Below are 19,204 nucleotides of genomic sequence, written 5' to 3' on the forward strand. Positions count from 1 at the left end.
AACAGAGGTGGTCAGATATTCAAACTATACAGCCAGTAACACTGTTCTATCTGTACAGTTCTAACACAAACAACATGAAAAGCCAAAACAATGCCGCTTCAAAAAATTAGTACCCCCCACAGTAATGTTCCCTGAGGAAAACAACTTAGATGACACACAAGATAGTGAACTCAAAATAGCAATTTTAGATATGTTCAAGGAGCTCAAGGAGCATATGAATAAATGCCAGAACGATGATTTAGAAAACACAAGCAAAGAGTTGAGTATGTATATATGTATGTATGTATGACTGTCATCTAAGAAGGTAGGCTATAGCCCCATCCAATGTAGTGTAACTAAGAAATGACAGAGCTAGCCGGGCGGTGGTGGCGCACGCCTTTAATCCCAGCACTTGGGAGGCAGAGGCAGGCGGATCTCTGTGAGTTCGAGACCAGCCTGGTCTACAAGAGCTAGTTCCAGGAAAGGCTCCAAAACCACAGAGAAACCCTGTCTCGAAAAACCAAAAAAAAAAAAAAAAAAAAAAAAAAGAAATGACAGAGCTACCATTCCAACTCCACTGTGATGCCAAAACCAATGGCTCTTCCATTATACTGGTCGAACTACCCTTTAATAAAAAACTATATTCTTATATAACATATATACATATGTATGTATGTATGTGTATACTGTATTACATGTAATAGTATTATACACAGAATTTCCTAATATAAATTGTAATGTTGACCCTAATTGCATACATGCATGTCCTTTCAGCCTGACAGAAGAGATCAAGATTCCTTGTTTGACAGAATCTCAGAAAGTTATGTAACACTTTTCATGAGAATACCTCATAGGAAAAAGGATGCATTCTTTCAGGTACATGTAAAAACTTAACAGTTGTAATAATTATCTTCATAGTGTATGAAAAATGTATTTCGTTTAAATATAAATTTTGGTTACCTTTCAAACAAAAATTCTCTGATGTAAATAATAGAAATATTTTAAAGTTATGATTTACCACCATGACCACTACCCAAAATATTGTGTTCTCTGGACTCATAGTCTTAGAGTCCTGTAGTTCTCTAGTCGTGTGGGCTGGAAACTGGTGACTGCGGTGTAGATATATTCTTGCTCGTGTTCTATTTACCTATAAAAATATCATTTTCTTTTACTCTATAATAAATCTTTTAATCCATTTAAGTGAAACTGGCTAGTTTATATTATACTTACTGAATAAGCTATGAACTAAATATTTATTTTCATTTCTGTTAATTAATAAGTAAGGTTAATCAAAATAATATTTTGGTAAAGTGAGAAAATATATGGAATTCTTTGAATGTTTTAAATATTAATAGTACTTCAAAACACAAGCAATATTCAAGTATCTGTTGCTTTAGTAATCTGAAAATCAGAAGTGTAAAACATTTTGGATATAAATGTTTCACATTGTTTAACATAACATAATATACCATTAATGAAAATATAATTCTAAATGTGAGAATTTGTCAGATACTTGCATTCAATCTGGTTTATCTTACACTTCCATAAAGTGTGGTCAGAAAAACTGTAGTAGACTGGGAATTGGGTTTGAAGACTTGTCCACTATGGGCAGCACCATCCCATTGGCTGCTGTCCTGGAGTCCATGGAATGGAGAAAACAAGCTGAACACGAGCATGCATCTCCCTTGCTTCCTGACCGTGGGTGCCATGTGGCCAGGTTCCTCAAGTTCCTACTGCCATGGCTTCCCTGTTGTAACAGACTGCACCATGGAACTATGGGCGGGAATAAGCTTACTCTCCTTCAAGCTGCTTTATCACAGACACAGGGGAAAGAAACTAAAACAATCTTTTTGTAATCACCAGTAGGTGGCTCAATCACACATGTATACACACACACAAACACACACACACACACACACACACTTGAGAAGTCCCTCTTAAACAATCTGTTTTTTAATTTTAACTATTAATAGAACTTCTGTGCCACTGATAATATGTGACCATTTGGGTAATGAAGATATTCCGAACTCCCTTAATAAAATTAGATACACCAATATATCACAAAATTCATTCCCTCACACATCCTCCTTCCTGCTGCCGCCACCCCAGGCAAGGATACCCTAAAAGGACTGTAATCCAGCAAATCTGAGCACTATTTGATTAACATAGCCCTGTTTCCTATGAGCTGTTACAAAGTATAATAACTTAATTTTTAAAGCAATAAAAATTCATTTTCTTAGTTATAGAGGCCAGTAATCCATGATGAATAGAATATAAATCTAAAATGAAGGTATCAGCAGTGCTGTTTTCTTTAGACACCCCAGGAGGAACTCATCTTCTATTTCTTTGGTCCCTGGTGTCAGGACCTGACAACTTTCTTTGACCTATGGTGCCATCACTGCTCTCTCCCTTCTGCTGTCACGTCGCCTTCTCCTCTTCTGGAGTCAGTCTGCTCAGTTTCCCTGATAATGCTATGTGAAATTACTGTTAGACTCTACAAGATAATCTAGAGTACTCTAATCTGCCCCATGACTGACATTTACAGGTACAAGGAATTAGAACATGTGCAGTTTGGGGTTCATTAGTTGATTCACTACAATAACTGTTACGGACTTCTCTAATGCTAAAACTTTAATCAAATGGGGGTCTTAGTTCATGATTGTCAATATTTATCTGAATTCAGAGAACCACAATAGAGATATCATGTGTCTTTAATATAAAAATATGGTCTCTCTCAGTGTTTACCCCTCAAGAAAAATGTAATAGCTGGAGTATCTGAAAGCTAGGCTGTCACGTAGGAGCATGGCTTGAGAGGGGCTGGCCAGTGGACCATCTGGAATAGGACGTAGAGGCAGCAGTGCTGGTTGACAAGGTACAAAACTGTGGTATTCTCTTCAGATGGCCCAGCTCAGAACCCCAGCTGCAGGGAAAAGGTACAATAGCTAATAATGCTCCGTGCTAGCTAGGTCAGACCAAATCAGCTTTAAGACTCACTCCAGGAAAGAGTGAGTAGGTTGCTGTTACCCTTCCTCCGGAGAAACCTTTCAACTTTAAGAGTGTCTAAAGTTATATTCTTGCATCTTTTAAAAAATGTATTTATCCTTACTGGCTTGTTTCCACATGTGTGTATAAGAATGTGGATACACATGGGGAGTGGAGAAGTGAGAGTATCTTTTGGAAACCAGTTCCCCCTCCTACCAGGAGTTCCAAGGATCAAATTGAGGTTGCCAGACTTTTGCCCACGGACATACCAGTATGTCTCTAGTCAGATATTCTTGCATATTCTAAGACATGTAGAACAGACTTCATTCTGGGTAAAATGGCCCTTCCCTGGAAATGCAAGAGAAGGCACAGGGAAGGAATAACCAGGAGAGGAAAGCTACATATCCTGTACCTGCGAGGACCAGGTGGAGCTTCTGGGCTCAGTAGAGCCTGCTCTTTTCCTGAAGAGCCTACTCTTGTTTGCTCCAGTTAAACTCTTGGCTAGTTTGTTGCCATGTCCCTTCTGAATTCTTCCAGAGCATAAGAACCAAGAGTGCTGCTGGGGGTGAGACCAGAGGAAAATGGAGACCTCCCTGGGACTATGGGATATTGGTAGTGTTGTAATTTTGTTGCTATCTCATTTTAGTTTTAATAATTAATACTGATTATAACATATAAACTAACGCGAACAAGTAACAAATATCTTAAAATATACTTTTCATTGTGATCACTATCTAGATTATTTTTCAGAAAATAACCATAGCAAGTTAAATGAAATCAATAGCTAATCAAGCCAATTACCCATGAGTGTAGTGGTCATAGACCCTGACCCTACTACTGCCATCTTCCTAAATCAATATAATCTCTAACTGTATTCTATATATACCTTATACCCACAGAGAAGTGTAGCTTTCACTGCTCATCAAATTGGTTTCTTCTAGCAGCAAGCAGAGACCATTGCAGAGATATAAAGCTGATCAAAACCAGAGAATAAGTGACCATGTGGCATCTACCCCTAATTGGTACATCTGCACTGTAACCCCTACACCCAGGAGATTGTAAAAGTCAGAGGACTGGGATACTTGCTATGAGACAGTGTCTTCTGACATGACAGGGAAGGGGAAAGGATATGGCTTCCTAAGCATGGCCTGCATATTAAGAATACGAGTAGACATGCCAGTGTGGACAGGGAAATTTTTGCAAGACTTTACCCCTAGCTCAAGAGCTACAAGCAGTCATGAGCTGCTGAGAGATGCAGAGCCAGTTTTCTTCAAGGATGAGACCCTGGTAGGTTTTCCAATGCCGAGCGGCTAGTCCGAACACATGTGTACAGGAACAGCACGAAGCTGACTCAAGGTGGTGTATGTGTTTGAGAGGGAGTGGAAAGAGACACAGGAGGAGCTGGAGGAGAAGAAGCATGGAAATTATGCAAATGCAGTACTCTGGTGAGAATCTAGAACAAAATGTTGAAATTTACATTTAATAAAAGAATAGCTAGTCAAACTCTGCCTTTATCCAGGAGTATTTACAAAACACTCCTAGGTAGATTCATTTTTTTTAGCTCTTTTTTTTTTTTTGCTTGTGTCCCTCAATTACAGTTACCAAAAAAGCAATAAAATAGCTAAAGGAAAGCTGTAAAGGGGGCACACGTATTCCACAAACTAATCATTTCTTTGCTATTATTATTATGTATTATACATGAACTATGACAGTCACCTAACATGGCTCCTTTCCGGCAGGTGTATCCCAATTGTTTGGCACAGGCTATATATGCAGCATTCCAGGAATCATTCCCAGAATCCAGTGACCTCTTCAATAGTGAGTTTAAAGAAGAGCTAGGAAACACGATCTTTCTTTGGTTGTCAGGTATGAGTATGTCATTTAAGCATTGATTATTTGGTTCTAATTATTTTTAGATTGAAGTATTCTGCTCCAATCAAAATATTGATGACTTATAAAACAGGCCATACCAATGTCTGCTTTAAAGTGATCATTACTCTGAAATTTTCATTATCAAAGTTAATTACTTATTGGCATTATAATTCAGCCAAATCTTTTGTTTGTTTGGGATAAAGTCTGTACCTAGCCTTGGCATTCCAGAAACTCACCCGGTAGAACAAACTAGCCTCCAACTCACAGAGATCTGCCTGCCCCTGCCTCCTGAGTGTTGGAATTAAAGGTGGGCACCACTACCTGGCAAGTCAGATAATTTTAAGTGGTGAAATTATTATTGAAAACAGAATTTCTTCAAAACTGACATTGGTATGTATATGTGTGTGTATGTGTGTGCGTGTGTGTGTGTTTGCAGTGTAGTCTGCATACCAAGATAAATACGTCAAGCTGCTATGAAGAGCAGAAGTTATCCTGCATGTCCATTATTGACAAAGTTGTGTCAATACCCAAATTTGAATGTTGAATCCCTAACCCTATAACACCTTTTAATGTGACTGTATTTGAAAATAGGTCTTTTAAAGAAGAAATTAAGATTTAACATGTTTGGTCATGTAGGCGGTCCCTAAACCAATAGGATGAGTGCTCTCATGAGAAGATGGAGAAAGGAAGGATGTAAGCGAGATTGGAGGGAAGGAAATACTAGTGTCTTCAACAACACAAAATAGCTCAGTATTCTAGCCATGAACAAAAGTAGCCTGAGGGGAGACTCAGGAGTTCCATTAGAACCTGCAGTAAAAGGTGGAGAGAGGAGGAAGAGGAGGAGGAGGAAGCAGCAGCACATGGAGAGAGGTCAGCATATGTAAAACATATAGAGAACGAAGAACCAAGAATAGAAAACATCAGAATCAGGAGGTGGCAAGTACTCCTGCGGTCCCCATTGGCCTGATTTGCCATGGACTCCAGCAGCCTCTACTGCCCAGCACCCGATAGTGGCAGTGCATAGTCAGTGCTCCTTGAGTGCTCTCAACAAAGACCTCAGGAGCTCTTTCACAGACACGGTGGTGACTCTTGCCACTGAGGTACATGTTGCTGTTGAGGATTTTAGAGAGACTTGTGCTCAGCTGCCATTTCTAGAGTTACTATTGTGCTGCCTCAGGACCACCACCTCCCCAAACCCATACATCCTAGAAACTGAGATGCTGCCTCAGGACCACCACTTCCCCTAACCATACATACCCTAGAAACTGAGATGCTGCCTCAGGACCACCACCTCCCCTAACCATACATACCCTAAAAACTGAGATGCTGCCTCAGGACCACCACCTCCCCTAACCATACATACCCTAGAAACGGAGATGCTGCCTCCATGTGCACACCTACACCCTGGCTGTGTCAGCAGTGTGCTTCCACACATCCCACACATGTCAGACACAGCGGTAGAGAACTAACCTTCACACTAGACCTTCAAGCCACTGTTACCCTACACATCCTGAGCTAGCTGATGCTGTGTATACAAGAGTCATGGCTAATAGCAAACATATCTGCAGTCAGATTTCATAGAAGCAAAGAATCTGCATGTGTCTGTACTCTGGAACCCAGATCCTAGGGAAAATTCCTGAAAGACAGTGTCACAATAGGAACCCATGAACTGGATCTTAAGTATGTAATTCTTCACACCTGTGCTCTCCAGACCTTGTCTCTGTTGTATTCCACAAGTAACCCTGAATCAAACACTTTTATCAAAGTTGTACCAAGGCTACTTCTCCTACCCACTCTGGGATCTCAATTCCCTGAACTGTTACTATTCTGTGTCATACTGACCCTGAGCAAATGCTGTAGGACATGGTCCTCTAGGGATATATAGCCATTGCATCTCTACATCCCCAGGCTTTTCCATCACTGTGGCATGCTAGGCCTGTGCAGTAAGTCATGCCTAAGCCTAAACCTGGGCCTGCTACAGAGTCGTCCGGACTCACCAGTCACTAGTGCCCACAGCCTCTGAGAACCTGAGCTGACCTCGTATTCAGTTTTCTAGGGACCCAGAGAATTAGCCACCAATACAGTAATGCCTCCTGGTGCCCCTGCTAAAGTGTTAGCCACCTATCAAGAGTGTCGGCTGACAAGAGAAGTCACAACTTCTGAGTCCCAGGTCAGCCAGTATCATGACTTACCTATAAACTGTGCCACCCACTCTCCTGGTGAAAGAGTCACAATTCCCCACCCCTTTGGAGCAAAAGTGATGCCTTCAAAGTCTTCCAAGCAGTCCACATCCCCAGTGAGTAGCAACATTGCTGCTCTACCAGATGAAGGGGCATCAGTGGACAGACTAAAGATGTGTAGAACAGGACAGAAAAATAACATCACCAAAGGAACAGAATGATTCTCTAGCAACCAGATCCTGAAAAGCTGAAGTCAGATATTTCTAGAAATCAAAGTAAAAAATGATAATCTTACAGAAATCCAGTGAGACTCAAGAGAGTGTGGGGAGAGGATTCCGTGAGCGCAGAGATGACACGATCTATACAGAGCCAACAAATACACAGGTGCGACTTTTAAAAAGACCAAACCTTAGAGCTGAAAACTTTTAATTAGAGAACTTCACTGAAGGATTACATAAGCAGAAAATGAATTTGTAAACTTGGAGACAGGCCCTTTTAAATTAAACAGAGAAAAACAAAGACAAAAGAATGACATGAAAAAGTCTATGGGATTCATAAGATACATTTAATGAACAAATTTCTACATTATCTGTGTAACCAAGTTCCTGCTTGTGAAGACAAATGCAGGAAAAAAAAATCCAATGAAATGGCTACTGAAGACATCCCAAGTCATGAGATGCACTTCTATCTGTATCTGTGACTCTCAGAGACCCACTAAGCAATCATCCAACCCAGTAAAGCATCAAGAGTGAAACACTGGCTCAAATACAGGGAAAGCCCATCGGACTGTAGGGACTTCTCAAAAGAAGTCTTGAATGCTAAGAAAGGGGCGATATAGTTCAAGTGATGAAAAAAAATGTCAGCCAAGAAGACTTTACCTACCTAGCAAAGCAGTCCTGTGATAATGAAGGAGGAATAACCTTTTACAGACAAGCAGCACCAAGGGACTTTGTCACCACCAGGCCTGATTGCAATAAACGCTTTAAGGAGTTCCACCTGCAGAAATGAAAGCACAGTGTGTTCATCACAGGGACAATGAACGAATTAGGAAATAAGGGTTTATTTTAGCCTGAGGTTTCACAGTGAAGAAGACATGGTGGCTGAGGCTCTGGCCTTGGTGAAGAAGCTTGTGCCTAGTCATCATAGTGAGAAGACAGAAAGCTAGGAAAGACATAGGTCAGAGCCAAGCAGAGGCTATAGATTCATCTCCAGTCACTTCATTCCACCAACCAGGCCTCATCTCCTAAAGGTTCTACAGCCTCCTAAGATAGTACCACCAGCTGGGGACTGAGTGTTCAAAGACATCATCCTGAGAGCATAGTGTATATCCATGCCATGAAATTCTTTCCCTATCCCCTGTAAGATCATGGCTGTCTCCTAATGCAATAATGCATTCAGTTCAACCACAGAGGTTGCCCTAGTCATACACTTCCAGAATTCTTCAAAGTCCACAGTTCAGAAATTTCTTCTAAGACTGTAAGCCCTTATAAAATAAAACAAGTTCTGTGTGTCCAGCATCCAATGGCGCACACATTCCATTCCACAAAGGAAGAACGATGGCATAGTGAGAAGTGATAATGTCAAAGTGATCCTAAAGGTAGCCTTGGAAAGTATCAAACCCTGCACCTCTGTATCTGCATCATCTGTCCTCCAGCGACCTTAGATAGCCCCACTCCTCCAACTATGTTATCCGTGGTGCATGTGGCCCCTCTTTTAGGTTGATTCCCCTCCATGCACCTAACGTTTCTAGCACTCTGGTGTCTCTGCCACAGCTTAGGCTTCACCTTTACAATTTCATGGGAGTGTCTCTTGGGATTTCCTTGCAAGGGAATCCAACCCTGCCACACATTGCCTGGCCTCATTAGCTTTCTGGGATGACACAAGCTGCCGTGACCCCTCGCTCTTGCATCTTGCATGCTATAGAATCAGTCCCATGTGGATACCCACTCCAAGTGCTACTGATAGTCAGGAGGTAGGGTGGCTTCTTTCTGCCATGGCTATGTCGTCCTCTGCTTTTGTGACTGGAAAACACTTTCCTAGTTGGTTATTTCGGAGCAGAAAATAACTGTGGCAGCGTTCTCAGTTCAGGCTCTCTCAAGTGACTTTCATTTTCACAAGCTGGAGCCTTAAATGGATGGGGTCTTGCCTGCCCGTCAGGGCACTTTCCCTCTTGTCCCAGTGCAAATGGCAACATTTCTCTTCTCCCCTCATGTCATATGGACAGAACCAGTGACCTAGAAATAAATGGTGATGCCAAGTCTTTCCTGTCAATGAGTGCTTGGAATGTACGTTAGTTGCATTCTCCAATTCAAATGCATGAAGTAGATTTCTAAAAAAGGAAAAAAAAAAAAGAAAGAGTAATAAGGCTCTCGCCTATGCGGCCTCTGAGTTACACACCTCAGCTTTTGTGTACGGACTGCTGCAAGCAAAGGAATTGAAGAGAGTCTGTGTGAGTGGCAAGTAGAGGGAGCAGGGTTAACTGCACTCACATCAGATAAAGCAGAAGACAAAAATGTCGTTATTTATTAATAAAGGGTTACTTTATCAACAGAATATGATAACCAAACTCAAAGCATCTAAATACATTAAGCAATTATTGACTGATGTGAAAAGACAGATAAATAGATGGCGTCAGTACTGGGTATTGTAGCCAGACGACAGACTAACCAGGGAACGTCGGGCTTTGTACCTTAGATGAAATGAACCTAAATTGCCACCATATTCATGGATTCTGCTCAGCCTGCTCACAACATCTCATCCCAGCTGGGCCTCCCTCCCCAAAGAAAGAGATGGCTGGTCATGGAACACTTAGCTGAGTGCCCAGTGACCCTTCCCAGTCAGTTGTATGCAATTCTACAATATTTGCATGTGACCTTGGAGATTTAACTAGAAGATATAGGTAGGAAATGATGAGTGAGGGAGGGGAGCTCCATCTGTTTAGCCATGGAGAAGCCATCATTGTTGCTGGGTGCAAAACTTCAGTGTGGCTGCTTTAAAGTCACCCACTCTCCTACCCATAACCCTTGGCCCCTGCTCTGTAAGTGAGCCTAGTATACTCTTAGGTCCCCCAAGTGAACTTTAGTAGAATCCTAACTTGGTTTGTTGATGGGAACTTTAGAAGGCCCTTTTTTCTTAGCAACAACAGCATAGGCAAAAAATGTACCTTAGATTGGGACATAGTTTTTTAGATGTGAAACAAACATCATTATTCTTAAGAGAAAATCTTGGTAAACTGGATTTCATAAAAATTAAAATTTTATATATTCAGAAAGTACCTTTAATAGAATAAAAAACCAAGCAATAGCCTAAAAGAAATGTTAACAAAATTCAGGGTAAAAAACTAACCAAAAAAAACCAATCTTCCATGAAAAAATTGATAAAAAGTGTGGTACCTACCTGCAATCCCAGCTCTTGACTATCATGTGTTCAAGGATCCAAGTTCAAAATCAATAAATAAAAATAGATGGAATATTTGAACAAAATGCATGATCAAATAATTTATGTGAACTCAAAGAAACAATCTCAAGTTATTAGCACAGCTGAAATAATTCAGGAAGAACTAGACAGTTCTAGTGACTGAGAGAAGAAGCAAGCAAAAACCTAAATTGAGGAAGGATAAAACATGATGAACAATATGAAGTAGTGACTACACAGAACACTGGAAATAAAAACTGCAAGTTACTTACAAATACAGAAAGCATTTGTAAAATCTCTCCACATAGTAAGCCAACAATCAAATGTTCCCATTTACGAGGGACATTGTAAATTAAACAGAGCATGTTGAGTCATTGGATGGAAGGCAATAAATTAGACATATGACCAAACAAAAATGTCTTTATGCATGCGAAAAATAAGAAATATGGGCCCGACCTCACAATAGCTGAAGTAGTACATCAGTCATGATGAACCCCATTGGATGAATGGATAACGAAAATGTCATGGGTTTATACAAAATAAACTACTACTCAGCTATAAAAAAAAATGAAACCTTGCCATTCACAGCAGCATGGATGGAACCGGAGGTCAATAGGTGATTGGAAGAAACAAGACACAGAACAACAAATGCCGTATGTTCTCATTTATTTAGAGAAACTACGATCATTTCTTTTTTTTTATTGAAAAAAAAAATTTCCGCCGCCTCCCAGCCTCCCATTTCCCTCCCCCTCCTCTCCCTTCTCTCTCCCTCCCCCCACTCCTCTCCCCCTCCTTCTCCAATCCAAAGAGCAGTCAGGGTTCCCTGCCCTGTGGAAAGTCCAAGGTCCTCCCCCCTCCATCCAGGTCTAGGAAGGTGAGCATCCAAACTGGCTAGGCTCCCACAAAGCCAGAACATGAAGTAGGATCAAAACCCAATGCCATTTTCCTTGGCTTCTCATCAGCCCTCATTGTCCGCCATGTTCAGAGAGCCCGGTTTTATCTCATTCTTTTTCAGTCACAATCCAGCTGGTCTTGGTGAGCTCCAATAGATCAGCTCCACTGTCTCAGAGGGTGGGTGTGCCCCTCACGGTCCTGACTTCCTTGCTCATGTTTTCCTTCCTTCTGCTCCTTATTGGGACCTTGGGAGCTCGTTAGGGTGCTCCAATGTGGGACTCTGTCTCTATCTCCATCCATCGCCAGATTAAGATTCTATGGTGATATGCAAGATATTCATCAGTATGGCTATAAGATAGGGCCATTTCAGGTTCCCTATCCTCAGCTGCCCAAGGAACTAACTGGGGACATCCCCCTGGGCACCTGGAAGCCCCTCTAGGTTCCAGTCTCTTGCTAACCCTAAGATGACTCCCTTAATTAAGATATATGCTTCCCTGCTCCCATAACCATCCTTTCTTTATCCCAACCATTCCAATTCCCCAAGTTCCCCCCATCCTCCCCTTCTCACTTTTCTCTCCCCATCTCCCCTTACCCCCATCCCACCTCACCCCCAAGATCCCAATTTTTTGCCTGGCAATCTTGTCTACTTCCCATATCCAGGAGGATAACTATATGTTTTTCTTTGGGTTCACCTTCTCATTTAGCTTCTTTAGGATCACAAATTATAGACTCAATGACCTTTATATATGGCTAGAAACCAATTATGAGTGAGTACATCCCATGTTCATCTTTTTGGGTCTGGGTTACCTCACTCAGGATAGTGTTTTCTATTTCCGTCCATTTGCATGCAAAATTCGAGAAGTCATTGTTTTTTACCGCTGAGTAGTACTCTCCCCATCAAGATCCCATCAAAATTCTTCACAGATCTGGAGAAGACAATAATCAACTTTATATGGAAAAACAAAAAACCCAGGATAGCCAAAACAATCTTATACAATAAAGGAACTTCTGGAGGCATTACCATCCCTGACTTCAAACTCTATTACAGAGCTACAGTAATGAAAACAGCGTGGTATTGGCATAAAAACAGAGAAGTCGACCAATGGAATCATATAGAAGACCCGGATTTTAACCCACAAACCTATGAACAACTGATTTTCGATAAAGGAACTAAAAGTATACAATGGATGAAAGAAAGCATCTTCAACAAATGGTGCTGGCACAACTGGATGTCAACCTGTAGAAGAATGAAAATAGACCCATATCTATCACCATGCACAAAACTCAAGTCCAAATGGATCAAAGACCTCAATATCAATCTGAACACACTGAACCTGATAGAAGAGAAAGTGGGAAGTACTCTACAATACATGGGCACAGGAGAACTTTTCCTATGTATAACCCCAGCAGCACAGACATTAAGGGCATCATTGAATAAATGGGACCTACTGAAACTGAGAAGCTTCTGTAAAGCAAAGGAGACTGTCACTGAGACAAAAAGGCAACCTACTGACTGGGAGAAGATCTTCACCAACCCTGCAACAGACAAAGGTCTGATCTCCAAAATATATAAATAACTCAAGAAACTATACTTTAAAATGCTAATTAACCCAATTAAAAAATGGGGCTCTGTACTGAACAGAGAATTCTCTACGATCATTTCTTTAGGACAACACAAAAGAACGCGGTCACAAAAGTCTGGTAAATGTGGAAAGAGACTGAGTAAGAAGCACCAAAAGTAGAATGGAGAAGTCAGATCTAATTATTTCTCAGCACAGTAGAGGAATTTTTGGTTAAAACAACATATGATCTATTTCAAAATGACTAGAAGAAAATATAAAGTTCTCAACATATAAAATATAATGATTGAATAGATAGAAATGTTTTCCCTGATTTATTATATAGTGTGTACATATTTTTAATTATGATGATATGCCCCATAAATATGTATAAATTCAAAACAAAAAGAAATATATTCTTAAATAATCCAGCAGTCAAGGAAGAAATAATAAAGGAAATTAGAAAATAACTTCATGATTAAAAACAAATCTAAATATCAAAAACCATGGTTAAGCATGTATGGTCATTCTTCCAGGGCAGTTTCTGGTCTTTGATGTATGTTCTTAAAAATGGGGGCTAAAAACAAATCCATGAGCTAACATCTGTCTCATGTGGAAGAAACTGATGCTTCTCCTGTTCTACTTTTAGGTTGCAGTCCTCTGTATTATACCCAAAAGAAAAATTATAAATCCAGAGAAGAGATACGCTAAGAAACACATTTAAGATGCTTATATTTGAAAAGTCTTGAATTTCCAGTCTGGAAGACATTAGGACAAGGAATAGAAACAGTGGAGTGCTGTCGATTTTACTGAGAATCCTCAGAACCTTGAAAACAAAAAGGAAGTGCTCAAAACTTCCAGAGAACAGAGAGATCAAAAGAGAGAAGGCCACTAATCTCTATCAGCAGCTCTGAACGCTAGGATAGAATAAAATAATGAGTTAACAATTTTGAGGGAAAATAATTCATAACTTACACCTAAACAAACTGTCGCTGAGGCTAGTAATGAAGTCCAGGCATTTTCCAGATGTGCAGATCCTTTCTAGAAAGTTACTTTGAACTCATCTTTTTCTTATGAAGCTGTTATACAGATACCCAGGAACACATGAAATAAGAAGAGGAAATGAGATTCCAGATGCAAAGGTTCTAGCGTGTGAGAGACATAGTCCTTAGCATGATGGTGGAGGGTGCTCCCAGAATAATGGCTGCACATTAAGTCTAGTGGGAAAATGTTCAGATTGGAGCACATCCGACAGCTTTGGAGGAGAACCAGCACATTTTTGCATTTATCCCAACAACCAAATAATAGTTTACCACCAGACTATATTAATCTTGAATTGTGTCTTTTACATTTTGTATTTAAAACCTGAGAATGTCCCCTTCTCGGGGTCAGACTGTTTCTAGAGATGGTAAATAATTATAGGTATAATTATTATGGTTCAACCATTGTAGAGCCCTGGCCACAAACACCCTCTCCTTTCCTGGATTCTTCCTCCAGATGCTTGAATTGGGGTGAGCCTTGAGCCCTGGAGCCTGCTGGAATGAATGAATTATACCTTAAAAAAAAAAAAAAACAGCAAGATAGTTGCCATGCCTCAGTGTTGCTCCCACCTCACCAATCTGTCTTCCTCCTGTGGCCCTCTGTAGGGTGGCATCCTTCTCTTGTTGAGCAATGAAAAATAAACAATCCTGCCTTCATCATCTATCTGTTGGCCTTACTATACAACTAACTTTCTGTTACTGCCTGATATTTTCAAACATAGTCAAGAGCACTCAGCAAGTGAAATGCAAGGCATCCGTATATTTTATGCAGTGGCAGCTAATAAATTAAACCGGTAGCTGTATCTAAAGAGATGTAGAAAATTCTTCGTTAAATCGTAAAGTCCGATTGGCTAAATATACACATTACATTCACAGGTCTAAAGCCTCAGACTGGCTTTTGGACCCGCTGGAGGCTAACAGAGCTCTGCACGACCACCATTCATGGCAGCAAGCGAGCACCCCTGAAATCGGTGAAAAAGAGGATCGTTTCCAGCCAGGAGCGCATAGCAGCCAGTAAGCAAATTTGATAACTTAGATGTGAGAAGGTAGCCAAAGTATAATATATTGGGTCAGTTATTAGTCCTGTTTCTCTAATAACTCAGTTCTGTGACAGTCCTGGACTATGTGTGGTTTGCAGATGGCTGCTATGGCAGGGGTGTGTCTTAAGGTCCTTTCCCGTCCTCCTGCAAGTCTTAGGACAGTGGGCCTTCTCACTTCAGGCTGTGTAGGTTAGTTAGATGACAGTGTGTCTTGCCAATAGAGAAGTTTAGCGTTTTTATTTGGTACATTCAAATCATATTTCCTTTAGAGGTTAAATCTTGTATTTTGTTAAGACTTAGCTAAGATTATGAGAATGCTTACCTGTGCTTTTTCCTAGTGCTTTCTTGCTTCTGCATTTGGCTGGCTTACTTAATCCATTTGGAATTTATTTTATGATAAGGAATCTGTTTCTTCCACTTTTTCTTTTCAAAATGACTCATTTACTAAATAGTCCAATTATGGGAAAACTTAAATATCAATTTACTTTGCTATATCTTTGTATTTTCTCCTGTTTCTTGAATTCTGTGCCAAAAACGACCATACAAAAATCAAACCTCCTTAACCACTCACAATTAATGAATTTCTTAAGGCAAATTTATTTCTGTCCTGGCTATACAATGTCTCCAGGACCAAGCATGGCCTTGGTGTGCAGGCTTTATTTCTGATCAGGTGAGTCGGAAACAAGGTTTCTTGGTTGATTTCAGAGCATGGTGGGGAGAGAGCTGCTGTCCGGTGTTTTCCTTGAAAAACACCAGGGAGGGCTGGAGAGATGGCTCAGCGGTTGAGAGCATTGCCTGCTTTTCCAAAGGTCCTGAGTTCAATTCCCAGCAACCACATGGTGGCTCACAACCATCTGTAATGAGGTCTGGTGCCCTCTTCTGGCCAGCAGGCATACACACAGACAGAATATTATACACATAATAAATAAATAAATAAATAAATAAATAAATAAATAAATAAATTAAAAAAAAAAAGAAAGAAAGAAAAACACCAGGGAAGAAGGGCTGACCTATCAACTGGCTCTTGAGGCGTCTACTCCTTGGCTAATGTATGATGCTGCAATTCTTTAGCTGGTTCATTGTAGCTTTTCAGCTCTGTGCATTTGGAAGTGATTGCTCACAAATGGAGAAATGGTTCCTACTTTTAGCTGAATAAATATCATGACACGTGGTTCCCATCAATTAATAATTATAGGAAATTGCTTGTTTGCTGTTGATACCCTTTAATGAGTTTTCTAGAATGCCATACATAGACCAGAAAGGACTTTAAAAGCCAGAAGTCAATGCACAAAAGCTAAGCTTATATATAGATATAGATACATAGATATATCGCTATTATCTATATATCTATATCTATGCTTTAGCCCCGGCAAGAACTTGCTGCTCTACTAGATAACTGCTTTGAAAGTAAAGTCCCTTAAGTAAGGAGGTGGTCATCACCCCTCATTTCTACACAACCTTTGCTTTTCTCGGTGAGTTTCTGCCACTGGAGATTTAAGAAGTCGGTTAAGATCATCTGTGTGCATTTGTCCATCCAAGGTGTTTTAAAATGTTTGTTCCATTTCACAGATTTCAGGTATAATGTGAATTTTTATAGAATTCACTTTCTGATGCTTAGCTGATATTTAACCGTGAGAAGATAGACCAGGACTAGCTGTGTTTACCATCTTTTATATTCTTTTTGCAATAGGTAGTGATTATTACAGGGACCCACAACCAGTCAACATGCAGAGAACAAGGAACTGCGGCTTGCTCCGCTCTAAATGAGACATTCAGAGCTCAGAGTTCATCATGGAAGAGAGGTTGCCCATGCTCCATCTTCCCAGACTCAATCACTCGCAGGCAGACATTTCAAAAGAGATCAAGTGAGGTTAGAAGGGGACCATTGGGAGTACAGGGAAGGTCATGGGATTGAAGAGAATAGGGTTATGAATTTTATCAAAAACATGTAAAAGTATTTTAAAAGAAATCCTATGGTTTAAGCATTTAAAATATTGCGAACATAAAAGTATTGTAAATCATGTCTACTGTTACCCTCATCATAAAAACATTCTATATCAAGTAGATAATAAACAGACATGCAGAAGATAATTCACAATGATATTAGAACATGTTAAATAAATCTCTGCTAAAAGAAATTGTAAAATTTTTAAAGTTTATTTTTATTTTACATGTTATACAGATTTTGTACATGTATGTCTGTGTACCACATGCATGGTTTATTCCCTCAGGAGCCCTAGAACTGGAGTTATAGACAGTTGTGATCCCCATTGTGGGTGCTAAATGTTAGACCTGGGTCTTGTAGAAAAGCAACTAGTGTATTAACCACAAATCCATTTCTCCAGTCCCTAAAATGAAATTTTAAAAATATTTTTTGAGATAGAGCCATAATATGTAATCTTGCCACCCTGGAACTTGCTAGATAGATGAGACTGGTCTTAAACTCAGAGATGTGGCCACCTTTGCTTCCTGGGTGCTGGAATTGAAAGCTTGCACCAGCATGCCTGTAGAGTCCTGAAGAGGGCGCACAGTCTCCTGGATCTGGAGTCTCAGAAGTTTGTGAACCATCCAGTGTGTGTGCTGGGAACCAAACCCAGGTCCTCTGCGAGAGCAGCAGGCACTTTAATCACTGAGTGGTCTCTCCAGGCTCAAATTAAAATTTTTGCTGTTATTTTTAAAGTGAATAAATATAACTGATTGGACATTCACAATCATGAAGTTGACATTTTTATCTTACCATAAACACTAGACAGATTAATAGTGAATTCCACAAAAAATACATCATTTATAAACACATCGATACTTAACAATGAACATTACTAGCCAATGAAATTTGAATTAAAATTGTAATAACCACTGTTACCTTGCAACGTAGTGATATGGGAGAGAATTGAGGGGAGGAAGAAGCTAAGAAATATTAGATAATTTTATGAAAACTTATAAACATTAAGTTCAGGGCCTAAGAGATGTTCTTTAAGGCAGAGAGCTTTATCAGGCAGAGAGCTTCAACTGCGGGCTTTCCCTAATGAATTCCACTTGTGCTGCACTGGACCAGAAGCGCTGTCAGACTTGTGGCTGACTGAACTTACTAAGAGGGCAGAGTCTCCTCATAGAATGGCTACTGCGCTTGTTTGGAAGTGTACTTTCAAAACCTGGGTGTGAAGGACAGGCATGGCGCTGACCTTTGCCCTGCGGCAGGTAGTGTATATAGTCATGGCGACGTGACTAGAAGGAACTTTCTCAGATGTTCCATCAGCAGATTAGTCATCTGCTAGAATGAAAAAGTAGACAATGTGGTGCTTCTGACAGAGCACAGTGGCTTTCTGGCAACTAATCTCAAAGTAAAGAAAATCGATGAAGCATCCGAAAAGATATTTAAAAAGATGATTCCAATGAAAGGCAGGGAAGCATGAGCAGTTGCCAAAGGACAATTAAATAGGAAAAATGCCACTAATTAGAATGAGAGAGTCTACAAAGACTTAGCATGGAAAAGAACTAAATAGAAACCTTGGAACTGAAGAAGTTAACAAGTCAAATAAAATACAGCTGAAAGACTTGACAACAATCTAAAGCAGAAAGAAATTCTGAGCTTAAAGACATCTCCTTCGAATTTCCCAATTGGATGGAAAGAAAATTAAAAAGTAGAAGAAAAAAACAAAACAAAAACCTGAGACAGCAGGCCACCCACCACACAAACAGACATCTGACCCTTAGGGGCTGAGAAGGGGAGGTGTAGGGTATGTAAAACAGTTGCCCTAGACTTCCCTAACCTTGGGAAAGATGCAGTCATTGGGTTCAGGAGCTACAGAAGACTCAACCCATTCTCAGTGTTTCTTATGAACTTGACAGTATCCGCTCAGCAGCCTGAATATGACTGCCACTCTGCTGGCCTCCATGTAATTTAAGATTGTCTTTTGTGTGATGTGAAAAATAATTGCAAATTTGAACAGAGGGATTTTTATGATCTTTAATGCATGTTCTTTTTGAGAATGGACTTTGGACTGGCATATTCTGTAAGCATTTCGCTATCAAGATGATTGCAGCTCTTTCTCATGTGTCTGCTCCTTCTAGTGTCCACTGTAAATGGAAGAATGATGGAAAACCTGGGTGGGAAGGAGTAAGACTCTTCTCTACGTTTAAAGAGGAGACACGGAAGAGCCAGGCCTAAATCCTAAAGGATTTTGTTTTGTGGTTTTCTTCTTATCTTGTTAGTTCTCAATTTCAGCAAAACCATTAGAGATTAC

General features: G+C 40.2%; 1 protein-coding gene across 1 annotated transcript in view; it reads left to right on the plus strand.

Moving 5' to 3' along the window:
* Fam227b (family with sequence similarity 227 member B) overlaps positions 1–16,727 on the plus strand; it is a 37,625-nt gene extending 20,898 nt beyond the window's left edge. The window contains exons 8-11 of the mRNA XM_057780171.1: positions 754–855; positions 4,701–4,827; positions 14,797–14,934; positions 16,651–16,727. Coding sequence (XP_057636154.1) covers positions 754–855; positions 4,701–4,827; positions 14,797–14,934; positions 16,651–16,727 — 444 coding nt within the window. The remainder of the gene's footprint in view (positions 1–753; positions 856–4,700; positions 4,828–14,796; positions 14,935–16,650) is intronic.
* Positions 16,728–19,204: the final 2,477 nt, after the last annotated feature.

This window comes from Chionomys nivalis, chromosome 9 (assembly GCF_950005125.1).
Source record: "Chionomys nivalis chromosome 9, mChiNiv1.1, whole genome shotgun sequence".
In the NCBI taxonomy this organism is placed as follows: Eukaryota; Metazoa; Chordata; class Mammalia; order Rodentia; family Cricetidae; genus Chionomys; species Chionomys nivalis.